The 15,911-nt window shown below is 44.6% G+C and overlaps 1 protein-coding gene across 1 annotated transcript in view; it reads right to left on the bottom strand.

The window, feature by feature from the left end:
• Positions 1–15,911, bottom strand: part of FRMPD1 (FERM and PDZ domain containing 1) — a 27,052-nt gene extending 11,141 nt beyond the window's left edge. The window contains exons 1-7 of the mRNA XM_026073261.1: positions 15,811–15,911; positions 13,607–13,764; positions 11,335–11,437; positions 10,712–10,757; positions 7,618–7,725; positions 3,336–3,431; positions 734–859 (exon numbers count right to left, since the gene is read on the bottom strand). Of these exons, the coding sequence (XP_025929046.1) occupies positions 734–859; positions 3,336–3,431; positions 7,618–7,725; positions 10,712–10,757; positions 11,335–11,437; positions 13,607–13,764; positions 15,811–15,911 (738 nt within the window). The remainder of the gene's footprint in view (positions 1–733; positions 860–3,335; positions 3,432–7,617; positions 7,726–10,711; positions 10,758–11,334; positions 11,438–13,606; positions 13,765–15,810) is intronic.

Here is a 15,911-nt window from a genome sequence, read left to right as displayed (position 1 = left end):
AGGCAAAGCCAGAACAGTCTCATCAGCAGAAAGTAAGCAGAAATTCTCAGACAGTTGTGCTCAGGGGTTGGATGGAGGCTGTTAACTACAGAACCTATGTGCATCAGAGCAGATCACCAAATAACAACAAAGTCAAGAGCACGGAGATGAGACCCATAAGTAGACTCACTGTCACAAATTAGTTTAGCCCAGAATTACTGAGAAAGCAACTATGACACAAACAAGGTTAGATTTGAATAGGTTTTTCAAGTGATACACAGTTATTTTAAGACTGTCTCAAATGTTCCTCTGTAGATGAGCCTATCTAACAGCTGGCACAAAGCATGCTGGTCCTTGATTGCACTACTCTGTTCAAGCAATACCAGCTTATGGGTATTGCTCTGTGGGCTCTCTAAACTGATTGAGGCACTTTTGAAAGCATTATTTCTCAGTGAGCTCTGGTTAATGCAGTTTTAATATATGTGACAGGCAGAGAGGAGGACAGCACCTCTGGAGATGAACTGCAGAGTGTCATAGCAGGATTCACTACTTCTAACACTGTCCTCTGCAGGTAGTCAATAGCTCCCCCTCCTTCCTCACAGTAAATCAAGCCAAGTTCTCTTCCTCTCATACCTCTCATGATATCTGCAGAGCTGGGCTCTCTCCGTAACTTGTTGAAGCAGGAGAGGCACCAGACCAACTCATCCTGTGACCCCTTGCATGGGTGCAACTGCATTGGAGGGGCTCTCCTCACCTGCTCAATGAGCTCATCATCATGCAGCAGGTAGATCTTAGCAATGTTATACCGCTCCTCCAAGGCTAGGGCGAAGTGTGCTATGCTCCGGATGGAGAGCTTCTCCTTCAAGGTGAGAACAATGTCCTAGGAAGGCAAGACACGTGGACATGTGAATGCAATTTAAACATAATTGCTGAGTGTTGCTAGGACACTGTATGAATCTAGATGCTAACAAAGCTGCCCTTGATTTGAGCCTACCATTGGCAGCTGTGTGGGACAGCACTGAGAAGGCAACAGCTGAACCCAACAGGCTTCTGCAGCACAACAGTGAGTTTTTTAGTGCTGTCTCACAGAGAACCAATGCCTATATGATTATACTGCGTTTATCTCTTCACTGACAGATTTTGAACCCATGGACCTAGACAGACCATAGAGGTTTCATGGTTAGACAAAGCCTGCAAGCTTATCAGAACAAGAGATATGAGGGATGCCAGTCTCTGTGTGATTTCAAACACAAGCTTGACAGTTAGCTGTTCTGCTAGCCCAGCAGGATGTCCAACCAGTAAATGCATATGCCAGCCAGTCAGTCAGCATACAGGTAGCTCAGAAACACCCATGTACGCTGGCTATAGCCAGTGAGTAAGTACGGGACAAGGGAGGGAGCTGAGACAACTGTGGGGGGAGCTTGGGAAGCATAGATGAAGGGAGGACAGAATATTTTTCAGTAGGTCAAGAGGACTAGGGAGAGAAATTGGGGCTTGCTGTGATAAGAGTGTAGTAAGATGCAAAGCCTCAAGGTATAGCAGACATCAAATCCATTTCTTAGAGTTGCATGTCCTGGGCTGCTTCATGTTGAAGTCTTTTGCCTTATAGGTTTTAATTTTAGTTTATAGTTTTTTAGTGGTGTTCAGCATTTTCTGTCACCCGCAGCCCAAATGTTTGCTCTTAATCATTCTAGCTTTCTAGAACTCTAAGACACTATTCAAAGAAACTACAAAGAACTGGTGAAAAACATTCCCCCCCACATCAAAAAATAGGAAGAATTTAAGAGCACAGTTGTCAGTAAAAATCTTTCCAAACTTGATGAGGTGTTCAGCTGTATGCAGAACGCTGTTAGAATATTAAATATTTTGTTGGCAGACAGAAAACATTACATAAGGCTTGAGCGAGTACAAATTAAAATAAAACTTTGATTCACTCAAGCCTCATGGGGTGAGCATAGATGTTTGTGAAAAGACTCATTTTAATTTTAAGCCGGGATCTTTTGAATAGGAGAGAAACTTTTGAAACACCTATTTCAGAAAACATTTACCCATTTGAATGTATCTATGAGGGAAGTTGGTGAAAGTTTCACTGAACTCCAGCAGGAAAAAATTTGTTCCAGGATAGAGGTGGGTAACTCAAGTCAGTCATGAAGATCTAATCCATCTTTTAGCAATTAATCCCTTGCAAATGGGCACTCAAATTTCACTCCTCAATTCTTCTCTACCTTCCCTACTGCCTCCTTCCTTTCTTTTATTGTTTTATTTTTCTTTATGCAGCAGCTGATTCTCACAAGATTTGCAGGGACTTATTTGCATGAGAGACCATTACAGCTTTGTGAAATTTGGATTAATTGGACAATAGACCCACTTTTTGAGGAAAGTTATCAATAGATTATAAATAAGATCCCCTTGTTTTGCCTCCTTGATGTTATTTCCATTTAATACTCCAGAACGTCTGCCTATCGCTTGCCTTTTCCATACTAACTGCACTGCTGCAGGACATCACATATTTAAAGAAACGATGGCCTCCAATTGCTGTACACAAGCAAATCCCAACAACTCCAACAGAAACACTGAGCAGCTCTGAAGATTAGGCTAGAAAAACTCACAGCTTGTAGGCCTTTGTCTAAATGCAGCAATTATGAAAGTACTAGATTAATTGCTCTGGAGAGCAGCAATTTATATTTTGAAGAGAATAATGGTAGCTTTTCTGTGATGCCTCCAAGCACAACTGATCCTAAGGGGGTGGTACTGCTTTTCGTCTCAAGAGGTTATTCAGTTTTCATGTCCCAAAAGGACAAGTTTTCATCTATGCAGAACTGAGGCTGGAATACAGAGAGACACTTCAAAGAACAACTGGTGCTAATGCATTTGATGAATTTACTCCAGGCCTGGGCTCCACCCTCCATGTCCTAAACCAGGAAACTTGTTCTCCCTCTAAGGGGTGTGCATTGTCAATGCCATGTTAAACAATCTGTTTCCGAATATGCTGTCCTGTGGTTTCCCAGGAAAGAAAAGTTTGTGTGGCCAGCTTCTGATTTGTCAATCCCCTTCCAAGCTGTCCTGTTGTCCAGCTTCAACTACACTTCACAAATTTGTACTGGTCTTACAGCCAAGTTCCTGCAAGTTCTGTGAAAATTGCTAGGAAGTTGATAGGAAGAAAAAAGAACTAAAGCAATCCTGCCAGTGCAGAATGAGCAAGAAAAATCCAGCTCACTGAGTAGTGGCCAGCAATGCAATCAGCACTCGCTGGCTAATCTGTAACCAAGGCTTTGTAAGTTCTACTGCTTGTACTCCTTTGCAGATGGGTTAAATAGGGGTGGTAGGAACAAAAACAGATAACCAAGCATCATTACCTTCACAGTAGTGCTCATCTCAAACCTGAAAGCCTTCGTCTGCCCATTTTCCAAGTATACCTTGAGAACGTTTGGCATACAAAGAAGAGAATTCCCCTGTGCAACAAAAGCAACAGCCTTAATTAATCCCCAGACCTATGAGGCATCTGGGAGCCAGACTGCTCCACCTGACACAGCACATCCTGAAATAAAAGCAAATCTTTCTCTGCTGTTACAAACCTCATTTAGGGCACCTAGCTTTATTTCCTGATTATGCTCCTGCTATGGAACAAGGGAAAGAAACCATAACAAATTCCTTTCCCACAAAACACTGCCAAGGCAACAGGTGTACATGGTCCACTGTCCAGTTTCCACATGGCATGATATCAAAAGCTGAGAGACATCATCCCTGCTCACTACCAGAAGAGCAGTGAGGGTTGCCAGAGGAGACATCTTCCCATTGCACCAGACAATATTAACCTTCACACTGACACTTACCCACTAGCAGCAGCCATGCCTTCACTCCAGAGATATGCAAGCCCTCCATGCTACCATGAATAGACCTTGCATACCAGGGGAAGGCGCAGGATCTAGTTGAGTACGAAGCAGTACTTTACTTGAGCATCCCTTTAAGATTTGTGACTCTTGTGAATAACAGATGGTGTCACCAGAGTTTCTTGAGACATGTCTCAAAAGCATTAGGAAAGGCAATGACCACCATAGCGAAAGCCCCTTCCTTTGGTGCCCTCAGGAGGATCTGGGAACTTGGCCTCTGTCCTTCTGCAGGTACCCTGCAGGTACCTGCAAGGAACTACACCCTTGAGCCCACCACCTTCTTCCTTTAGTAGAGATTGTTTCTGCCTTCCCTCTTGTTTTCAGCCTTGTTCTTATTGCTGTTCAATGCTGAGATGGTGTTTACTCCTCCTCCACCCTGAAACTTATCATTCATGTCTCCCTTTACTGTTCTTGAACTAGCACATTATTTTTTCTACTTTCATGACAGTCTCAATGCTGAGAATGACCTTTCTAAGATGATTTCATATTTCATCTATGTTTCATCTGCTGGGAAACACCTCATAAATCTCATGACCTTGGTCTCTATTGATGGAGACCCCACATGCCCTGGAATTACTACAACAGAGAACATAAAACACTCTTGTGTCTTGTGCCTTTTTCCCCCTTTACCTCCCCTCCCTCCCTCACTGAGAGAAATGAACCATCGTTGTCACTATTCCTGAGCCCAAGCTCTACTTCCTTTAGGCTAAGTAACCCAAACAGATCATGTCTGTGACAAGCTCTGGGTCCTCCATCAGTTATAGAGAAGAACTGCTGTTTTACACTTATTGCATATCTCCTTTGGTACCTCCAGCAGGTTATCATATGAATATGGCCTTGCTGTTTTGTTCAGCCAGCACTCAGCAGAACTTGAAATATATATAGAAATTTTCAAATTACAAAACAAAATTAAATATCACAACTTTCCTGATCAGATCAAATTGACAGCGTGGTTTATCCAGATGAGATTTCTATCATTTGGTGAAGGCTCTGATAGATTATTATGAATTAATTTAGAAAGCTTCTGATACGGCTTAAGCATGTGTACCCCTACACTTTTGTCTGATGCAAGGCTGATTCACAGCAGGTTACAGCCAGCTCCACAGCTTCTAATAGTACACTGTTGATGTTGACCTGATGATCCTGAGGGATGCGTTTCCTGCATATCATTCAACTATATGGAAATAAACCAAGTTTGCACCCGAAAACAGAGGCTTGATAGCATTTGGCCTCATCAACAATTTATGCTCCCAAACTGAAGTTTCAGATTTCATCTGTAGAAGGCAGCTTCTTGACTCCTTCCAAAGGTCACGGAGCTCATTTAGCAATGCTCCATTAAGATGACAAGAGTTGTACATTTACTGAAACGGGAGACTCTGCAGTTTTCAGTGCCATAATATCCACTTTGTTGCCCTTAATGCATCAATCTTCTCTAAGTCTGAAGGGAGGAGCACATGTCTGTGGTGAATATTGCTTTTCCAGAAAGAAGAAATAAATACACAACAAACATACTTACTCTTCTTTTTGTGCTAATATTTTACTGTACAAATCAGGGGCTGTATACCAGCTGGTGTAAAAGGAGGTGACACCTGTGGGATCCCACTTGTGGAGGAATCCACCTCACCAGATTTCTCTTACCTCTGTGCTCTCACTATGTGAATATGAAACTATGCTGACTGCATATCATCCTCCTCTGTACTTGCAAGGGGATGATAACTTGGCTTAGCCGAATATTGACAGAGACTCTGTAGGAAGTGCAGAGTACAACCTTCCATCTGGAAGTCCTTTCTTAGTGATCCAGCTGCTGGAGTTGTCAAGACTTACCTTGTATCCAGTAGAATGGTACAAATTTGAAACCTCCACGCACTAGCAGAGTTTTGCCCTTTACACTTTCCTCCGCAACACGAATGCCCAGCCTATGGCTGAAACAGCTCCATGGGGACTCCCAGGCAGAGATCAGTGTGAACCCCCAAGTACAAGAAGAATCAGAAACTGCTGGCATTTTCAGGTCTTTAGATCTGGCTGTATCCCAAGACCAGACTTGCCCAAGGCCTCTCACAGTCATCCCTGCCTGTGAACCACTTCCAGGGCTCCCTTTTCTTCTGTTTTCCTTGTCTGTATGAGATCTGTGGCCTATGTCTCATGTCTTTCAGCCATACAAAGAGTCCAGCACACAGCTTCTATGCCAAGAAGGGTGGCCCAGCTACAGTAGTGCTCAGCTAGGATTACAGACAGACCTTACATTAAGATCAGTGGGATCTGAACACAGCCCAAAATAGGGTGAAGCCTTGCAGCAGCCCTAGCACATCTGTCAACAGCTGGCAGAGAGGAAAGGATCCTAGTGTCTAGAGAGCTTAATGGCAACTGTGCCAGAAGTGAAACCTAATCCTCTCCTGCTCCTAAGAGAGGGCCAGAAAAGGAGGAGGGATTCTGACATGTCTAGAGTCAGGCATGGATGTCAAAGCATTTGCACTGTGCCTGTCACAGCTGGAGATATCCAGGACATCTCCAGCTGCACCTCTGCTTTGGTGCAAGGTGAGAAGAGGAGAGCAATCAAATGCATCCCATGGAGGAATGCTTTGCCTGAGCTGGGTCAGGAAAGCTCAGTACAGCCAGAAATGGGAGAGAAGAGACAGCCTAGGAGAAAAGAAAGAAAGGGCCTAGTGACTGTTTCATCACATTGCTAAACGCAAAGAAGTAGAATTTGGTCAGATCACAAACAACTACTGAACAGCATTTACAAGTAGGGGATAAGGCAGGGGGAGTGTGGACACTGAGCTTCTTTATTCAGAAGGGGAAAAGGGAAAACTGGTTGAAGACTGCCAGCTCATCCCAGTTCATCTCAACCACATTGAACTTCTTAGTAAGTTAAATAAATAGAAAATATTTAAGAGCTTCTTCCATTTAAGGATAAGTGTCTTCACTGCTTGTCCTTTTTTGCCACAGGCAGACCCACATCTACCCAGATCATTTGTTATCAGTACTAGAAACCCTGCAATAAACTTGCAGTGAGCCATGCTTTTGTTGTTTCACATCAGGCAGATTGGCTCGGGCTACAGATAGTCTATCATGGAGGCAGCTGTGAATGCATTGCACAGTCCTCTGCAAGGACAGGAAACACAATGAGGCGGCAAGTCACCCTATCATCTAGAAAACATCTTGTGTCAAATTTAACAGCAAAGCAAACTGACCAGTACCAAACTATCCAAACATAGCATTGCCCAAGGCCAGGAAGAGATGCCTCAGCTACTTTGGCGGTGAAAAAACTGTCATGGACATCACAATTCACCTCTTTTAACTTTAGAGTTAGGATCTGTTGTGCACAAACTTCAGTCTAAGCATACTATGACAAAATTAACACCTCAGGAGATGACTCTTCCATCCCATGACAGCAGTAGCACAGGTATGTAATGCTAGCATAAAGTTTACATGATGGCAAAAGGACATAAGCAGTACCTGGAGGTATTTATCATTAGTCTACTGAAATAAATCACAGGCAAAACCCCATGGTAAGGAATAAGACATCTGGAGATGCCAATGCTTCCCCACTGATCACAAAGAAAACCTAGGAAACAGGTCAGGACAGGATGCCTGGGTACATATCCAGGATATGTTAACACAGTGAGCGTGTCACTATTCTATAGGTCCCAACCATGCTAACCCAGCCTGGCATCTGTCCAAAGGTGTGACCTATTTCTCCCAGAGATGTGGTCCCCAAAGTTCCCAGCAGCAAACATGCCTCACTGACCTGTGAGTGTCCATTCACCAGCACCTCCTCTGCAAACCGAACTTTCACAGGGTTTGTTTTTAGCCTTGCCCTCTTCTCTGCAGTGAGAAACGATGACTTAGGCCCACCCTGAAAAAATAACAGTGTGGCGTTGGCAGCTCAGTCTGCTGCAGTTATGTATGAGGTAAAGGCCCATGATACAAGCAGAACGTGATCACAGCCCATGCCAAAGCTGCTCATACCATATTGGCTCATGCTTACAGAAACAGGTGATGTTAGAGTCTCTTATTTCCCTGGGAAATCCAGGTCTGCTACAGGTTCTTTGACCTATCTGGACAGTTGTTGTTTTCTGGACCCAAACCCAGGCGTCCAAACACATGTTGTGCATATTTCTCATTTCACTATATGTTAACCACCTGCTGTATCTGGGCATCTTCCCAACTCCTGCAATGAAACCAGGATCCCACAGAAAGACTCACCGTTAAACCACCAATGGCTTGCTTGTATGGGGCTACACACCATAAACCAATGTATGCAGACTGCCTGCAAGCCATGGACCAGAAAAGCTTTATCCAATATACCATATGAACATAGCAATGTCTGCCCCACTTTCCAGCCCAGCAGGAGTTTCTAGAGCATATTCTCACCTTAAAAATATTTAAGAAAGCTTCTGGAGGGCAAAAAAACCAGCTTGACTTTGCAGTACTGTTGTCACATAACCATACTTTTGCCATTGGGGGGCCTACCAACCTCACAGAGCACTACATGAGCCTAGAAACCATTGAGTTCTTGTGCCAAAATGTCTTCTTGTAAAGCACGGCATTCCCTGAGGAGAAGCCACTAGGGAAACAGAAGTCTCTCAGTATCCTCTGAAAAGATTTTCAGGTAAAGCAATTCCTACACTCTTCCAGAGGCTCAAACGCCCCTCAACCTGTCACAAGAATCATCTTGCTCCAAAGCTATTTGGAAAGTATGGGGGAAGAGAGGCAGGCACGAGTTCCCAGTCAGCAAGTCATTCTGGAGTCTGCTGGGTTGTAGAGATCACTGTATCCCTAAGGCTGTTCATGAGGAGGGCCAAAGCCTGGGACAACCTTTCTAGAGTGGCCAGAGCAGCCCTGGCAGAGGGTTTGATATCCATCAATGGGAGGCGTTACCTCTCAGCTCTAAGCACTGCTGCCTTCAGAATGGGGCAAGAGCCAACCCCAAACCCAAGATCAGCCTTGACTGTATTTGGAGGTGTCCTTAAAGTGACCTGCAAAGGAAAAAACAAAAATGGGTTTGTGCTCCATTTGCCTCTCAAAAATGTATGAAGGCCTGTGAAGGGTTTTCCAAATCCCTTTCTCTCTGACAACCTGTTGCATTTTTCACCATTTGGCTGGCATTCAGGTCTTGTCTACTTCATTTTTCCCTTGATGTCCAGAGCCAGACCAAGCACTGGCAAGGCTGACATTGGATATACTACACCAGGGATGTCAGATTAACAGAGAAGGGAAGCCCCTGTTCACTGGGTTTGCTTAAAACTTAAAGCTTAAAGCTTCTGGTTACTTTGACTTTGTGCACATCTATTGAATGACAACACCTGAGAAATTCTGGGCAGGAAAAGATATTTTAAAGAGTTTTTTTCCTTAATGCATCTTCAATGAATGACCAAGAAACCTCATGACATTATGCCTGAGCTTCATGAACTCTTCTTAAGGAAAACCGCCATTCTTTATGTTTCTAAGAATAAATCAAAATGAAAAAAATCTCCAAACAATCAAACAAGACACAGTCCCAAAACACTTTGCTAGGGAAAAAAAAAATCCCCCTCAGGCCACTTTCATACACTGTAAGAAGCCTACAAGCACACAAACTCAATTTTGCCCTTGCTTTGCAGCTCAACTTTAATACATACTGAAATCCATATGGATAAACACATTATGTCGGCAGTACATCCCTTCCAGGGATTCTTATGCTATAGAGGTGGCCAATCAGCTCTGAATTTTCATACTAAAACTTTGAATCTTTTCCCAAAGTAAGATCCACACACAAATCCCAGCCCTTAATGGGGCTGGAGGGAGGAAAACACAGCCAGCACAAGCAGTTTTGTTGATTCAGGAGAGAGACAGAAGAGCAGAGAGTACATGGAGGAAGTATTTATAGACCATCCCTCACACAAGGACAATGAAGCAGGCTGGTTAGCAGCCTAGCACAGCTAGATCCCAGATTTATTGAATAAAAAAGGGGGAAATTCAAGAAGTCAGACTTCAGTAATGAATGCCTCTTCCTCAGGCTGTAGTGAGCTATCAGATGGAGCCTGAAGAAAAAGGCATAAACATTTTCTAGTGCTTCCAAAGGGGAAAGAGGTAGAAAACCCCAAAAGCTTTCAAGCAGCCCCTAGAGAGAGTGTTGCTCCAGCACCCCAGGCATCTGCCTTACTCATCCTCAGGGTGCAGCTGGCCTTCCTCAGGGGGATTCCAATAGACCTAGACAGGCCCATAGCACGTGGAGAACACACTCAGATCTCCTGTTAGGGAACTCGTTTCTCCAACAAGGTACAAATTCTCAGGCCAGGTTGTTCGTGAGAGCTAGCCACTATCAATGCAGGCCTGAACTTCCTCACCCCTGACGAGCACCTCTGGCCCCTAACACACCCTGTCAGGCCCACAAAGCTCCCCATCTCTGAATGGACAGATGTAGAGACAAAACTCAGACATGTACCGGCTACCCTTTCCAGGGCTGCAGGGGAACCATCAGGCTGAGAGTTGCAATTTACTGGCTGCAATTTACTAGCTGAGTCAATTCACCAGAGGCAATAACAGCCACAAGTCAGGCCTTTGCAGGGAGCTCTGACCCCAGTGTCCAGAAGAGCTGTGAGGAACTGCCAATGCAGTAATTCTCCCCCAAGGCTCCTCAAAAGGTATACACACATGCAAAGGCAGAGGGCCCCTTGCAGTTATTGAAGAGCTCTTTGATGGCTTTGGCTGGCCCCCTTGTGTGGCCAACACATACTCAGATCTTGCCATCCCATCTTCCCCACCTTCAATTGGTGGGCATTGCTCTGTTAACCATGGCCAGACCAAGACCACAGCACAGCAAGCAGTGCTACTTATAATGCTGAAGAAAAGCAATTTACCGACATGCAGCGCAGAATGGTTAGGAGGAGTTCATCTCCGGCCTCCCTGTAACAGAGACAGATGCAGTCAGCCAAGTTAAGCAGTCACCCAAACTTTCCTTTTCAGTTTTGCTGACAGATGGCATTAACAAGGCCTTAAGCAGATCAGCTTTCACTGTGAGGGAAGAAGCGTGGCTGGGCAGGATGCAACCCACAGTCTCCAATATGGAAAGCACCATCTTGGCAAAGAATGCTTTGCCTTTAGGAAGCAGGAGAAACCCATGGGTCCTGCTGTGAGAGCTCTGTGGCCTACAACCTACCCAAGCAGTGTTTCAGGAAGACTATGTGTGCCTTTTGAACTACACAGTGAACTTTCATCTGTGGGACTTGTTTAAAGAGGACATTCAATGGCCTAAGCCTAGCCTGCAAGGCTGAGCTTAGGCAGGACCCTAAGGAATGCCACATCATTTGAGAGGGAGAGATATTCCTTTGTGATAATGATTTTCTTCACACAACCATATTTAGACTGCACTCTCTCAAATACCTTCATAATCACAGGTGAAACTTGGCTCCTGTATCTTTTCTCTCACTCCTTTCACCACCTCATCCCTGTGACAGTCCTCTGGTTTCTCGAAGGACCATACCTGATGATATCACCTGCATGTTCAATAGAAATATCTTCCACAGCTGTAGTGTTTATCCGAAGGATCTGATCACCTGGCAGCAACTTTCCATCAGCTGTGCTCCCTGTTGGAGATCAACATATTGTTAGTCATGACATGCTGCAAACAGAACTCTTGCTATTTGAAATGGCTAACTGCTCTATGACCTGAAAAGATCCTGTTCCCACATGGCTTGTGCTTGCCTAAGCAACTTCCTCTAGATGCTGAAATAGGGATTTTGGGCCCTGGAACTAGCTGGTACACATTGGCTGTGTCAGTGCCACATAGCCCTGGCTCTCCTCTGGCCTCATGTGGTGCTTCTCTACCTCAGGAAACTATTCTTATGCATGTTTTTTTCCCAGTTGTAACCCATCATCACACTATTGTCATAGTTTGAAGCCAATGACACACACTGCATGTCCTGGGATGCAGCAGGAAGGCTCAGGCTGTTGAAACAACATAGAAGGCCTTGGAGATGGAGGGAACCAGCTGCTTGTTGGTACAGATCCCGGCCCATGATGTCCCCAGGCCTAGGTAGTACTTGGGAGAGAGATATTATAGTGGGTCAAAACTGCACTGGGGCTGTGATAAAAATTAAGCAGAATGGATGACTCAGAGGCTTAAAGCATGTACTCACTCCCTGGCTCTGGTAGTACTTGGGAGAGAGATATTATAGTGGGTCAAAACTGCACTGGGGCTGTGATAAAAATTAAGCAGAATGGATGACTCAGAGGCTTAAAGCATGTACTCACTCCCTGGCTCTGGTAGTACTTGGGAGAGAGATATTATAGTGGGTCAAAACTGCACTGGGGCTGTGATAAAAATTAAGCAGAATGGATGACTCAGAGGCTTAAAGCATGTACTCACTCCCTGGCTCTGTTAGTAATACAGATGAATCCATGGACAAGCTAGGCTCAGCTTCCTCTGTCTTCCCAGTGGCCACACTCAGAATGGGCTTGGGGAAGACAAAGGAAGATTGCCCCCACCAAAGCTGCAACTTTACTTTTTGAGTTCATAGTGACCAGAGCTGTTGGTAAGGTGCTGAAAACCCAAGGTCCCACAAACATAGATGGACTATGCCTCTACAGTGAGGGATGAGCAGAACAGGATCAACACAGATTTTCCATTTTCCGTATTGTCTGTCCTTGCTGGTTCCTTGTCCTTCAGAGCCAAGGTCTAGCTATTCAGAGCTGACTCCAAACCCTGGGCCCAAGAAGGCCCCTTGAGTTCCTGGACAGTTGTCACAGCATGGCACTCCCTCTTTGCAAATTCTGCACCATGAGAGAGATCCCAGAGGTTCATCACACTATGCAACAGTAGACACAAAGGCAAGGGCATGATGCAATCAGCAACTGCTAAGGTTTTAGATCAAGGTGCTCCACTAGACCTTGGGATATGTGGGTTGGATTCCTGGCACAGTAACTTCTCCTTTGTGACTCAGATTGTTCTTGTAATCTTGATAAAGGGAGAAGGTTTCCTTAAACATATGTGCTTCTGGGAGAATGCACAACTAGTGAGAAAGAAGGTTTCAGAGCTTTGCTACCTGGAAGAGCAGCAGCCACAGAATCTATGGGGCTAAGGAGTAGGTGATCTTCTCGTCTGAGAAATAGGTTTCTGTGAATGTGAACCCCAGAACCGTCACTGCCTGCCTGGCGGGTGAGGCAGAATATTTAATCTCTCTGACAGACAGGTTTGCTCACGTATCAAACTAGCACCTGTCCCTCAGGTAAACCATAGCAATAGGTAACATGTGAAATGCAGAACACAGAGAAAATTATTTGGAATTGAACACAAGGCTTTTAACCTTTAGCTCCCCCAGCAAAAAAGCAAGACTTAAAAGGAAGGGTTTCTCTGCACCTCAGTCTTAATAAAATGTTCAAGTTTTCTGATTAAGAAAAAAGGTATAACAGAAAACCTCCCTCCCCACTTTCATCAGACCCAAAAACTCTGTGCTAATTTAGCAGCACATTTCACATGTGATGAATGGAAAAAAAAGTAAAATTTCACTAAAAAGCACTGTGAAAGAAGAGAGAACATGCTGTAGCAGCTTTGCTAAACATGCAGCAAATAAGCACACTTGGACAGGCCACTGTCTCATCCGAATTGGGAAACTGAAACACARGGCTGCTGAATGCCACAGCCCACATGGCCTGGGAGAGCCATAAATGCACAGGTGAAGTTGATCACAAGTGCCATCTGGAACACTTCAGGCCTCTTACACCTGCTGTTGTAGGGAGAGAGAAAATATGCCTACCTGCAGTGACAGATGCAATTGTAAGAGGAAGGTTTGGACAAATCTCAAAGCCATAGTGATGGTGGACCAAATCCTTGTATATCGTAACTCTGAGTTTGACACGGCTAGCAGGCTGGCCACTGCCATCACTGGAGATATCTGCCACAGATGCTCTTCCCCTGTGAGACAAGAGCTTGTGATTAATTAAGACACAGGCAGAAAACACCTCTTCAAAGAGGCTGAGAATCCCTACACTCCCCTTTCAATTGGCTGCACCAATACAAGGATAGATTAGTTCTTCTTGGTATATCAGCATGCAGATCCACATTGAGTAGTTCTGCAGTGCTCCCCAATGACAGCCCAAGAAGTCAAGGTAGTTGTACCAACTAGTTCCAAGGCAAGATGAAGCCACAATTCTTTCAGCCACTTCAGTCCAGTGGTCACATGGAGGCAGAACTGCAGGCCCTCTCCGCAGCAAACCCTGACCTGTACGGGTCACAGCAACACTTTTACCCTGCAAGGCATCAAGAGAACTTGCAGCTCTTGGATCCTCCCAGAATCCAGTCCAAGGATGAGTGGACTTCCCATTTCCAGTGAATCACTTCTCATCTTTGGTAGACTCCTCACTTCTGGGAACTGTCATCTGTGTCCTGAGCACAGTTTAGTTTCAGAAAGGTTGGAGGACAATGCCTCATTGATACTATGATAAAATTCAATACTTCAGATGAGTTAAGCATAGATAAGGCCGTATCCAAATTCCATCAAAGCCAAGAACAAAGGGAGAGAAATTTGGAGAATTCTCCAAAGCCCACCCTGAGCTTTACATGTGGTGCTCAGGCACGATTATCTGTCACAGCCTTCTCCCACAGGAGCTTCCCAGGTCAAGATTGATGGCCCCTACTCTCCATCAGCCTAAGCAATGCCAATAGCTCTTGGCCCCTTCAGTCCCAACTCTGCGTGGGGGAGAGGAGTTAGATGACTCAAGCTGAAATTCCACATGAGAGCAGCTTCAGAGCTGGACCGTAGCTCCCAAGCCAGTGTCCCTGAGAAGAAAGAGGCCATGGGTGAAGAATATAGGAACAGTTAGATGGTTCCCATCAAAGTTAATTTCCTGCCTCACTAACGCACTTCCATTTTGCCTGTGACTCCTGCACTGGGACACACTGGAGAAAGCCCAGTCCTGTGCTGCTCTTCCATCCATGACTCAAGACGCAGGGAATGCTGAGACATTAGATAAAAGAACATCTGTCAATTTCAATGGGGGTTCAGACAACAAGAGCTAAACACATGGGTGCCTTTGTAGATTGAAGTCTGTCAGCTGACTGCCAGCAAAATTTCCGCTATATTTTCTCTGATTTAACACTGTACTGCTTGAGTCTGTTGGAAATTTTAAAATGTAATCGTCCATCCTATGGATCAGCAAATTTAATATTTGACAAATCAAAAAACTAGAGTAATAAAAACACCAAGAGAAAGCAATTGCAGTATGCAGCAAAGGATGATATGGGAAAACTTCTGTGATCAAATTCAAATAGTGATTCTAGCAGGAAATAACCAACACAAGATTCAGGACATAGATCATGTTTCAGGTTCTTCACACAGTGTGGGATTGCTTAACCTGATAATTCAGGTTAAACTGACCTGCTTAACCTGTTAATTCAGCCTCTTCAGGCCAATTATTCCAGTCAGTGTTTGAAAGAGCTCAAACCCTTTGCCATTCACAGGAACAGGCAACAGATATCCCACACAGCATGGAAATATCCTAAGTTTTAGATGCAGTATGTGTTGATAACAGCAGAATTTTGATTCATGGACCTTAGGAAAGGAAAGCAACCATAGGCCAGGATATTGAGTACGCTGTTCTCCCTTTTAAGTGCAATACAGTCTTGCCCTAAAAACACTGACCAATGGCAAGTCACAGAGAGAAATAAAACCCCATCTGCAAGAGAAGCACATTTCACATTGAACAGTACTCCTGTTTCTGTGGATGTGGCTCGTGAAATCAGCACTGAGGAAAGCAGGAACATTTGGCCCACTGGAAACTGCAGGGAATTGCTTAAAACCCCTGAATTTTCTAGGGAATGCAACAAGCATATTTCTCAAGAAGAACTGAAGGAATGACTCAGATCTGCAACCTGTGATTGCCTTTGTTCACTGGAAGCAAGCCTGTGCTGTCCCTGTTCAAAACTGATCAATAGGTGTTTCACTCACAAAAACATGTTTACCTGGATGCACTACTCCGAGAGCGATGGAGCCATTTTGCTACCATTTGTTCTATGCCACGTGCTTTGCGTGTCTGGACTAAGTTAGTCTCCAAATCTTCCAT

Source organism: Apteryx rowi, unplaced genomic scaffold (genome assembly GCF_003343035.1).
Source record: "Apteryx rowi isolate R43461 unplaced genomic scaffold, aptRow1 scaffold_364, whole genome shotgun sequence".
NCBI lineage: Eukaryota > Metazoa > Chordata > Aves > Apterygiformes > Apterygidae > Apteryx > Apteryx rowi.
Note: the sequence above shows the minus strand (reverse complement) of the source record. Positions and strands in the feature narration are given on the sequence as shown.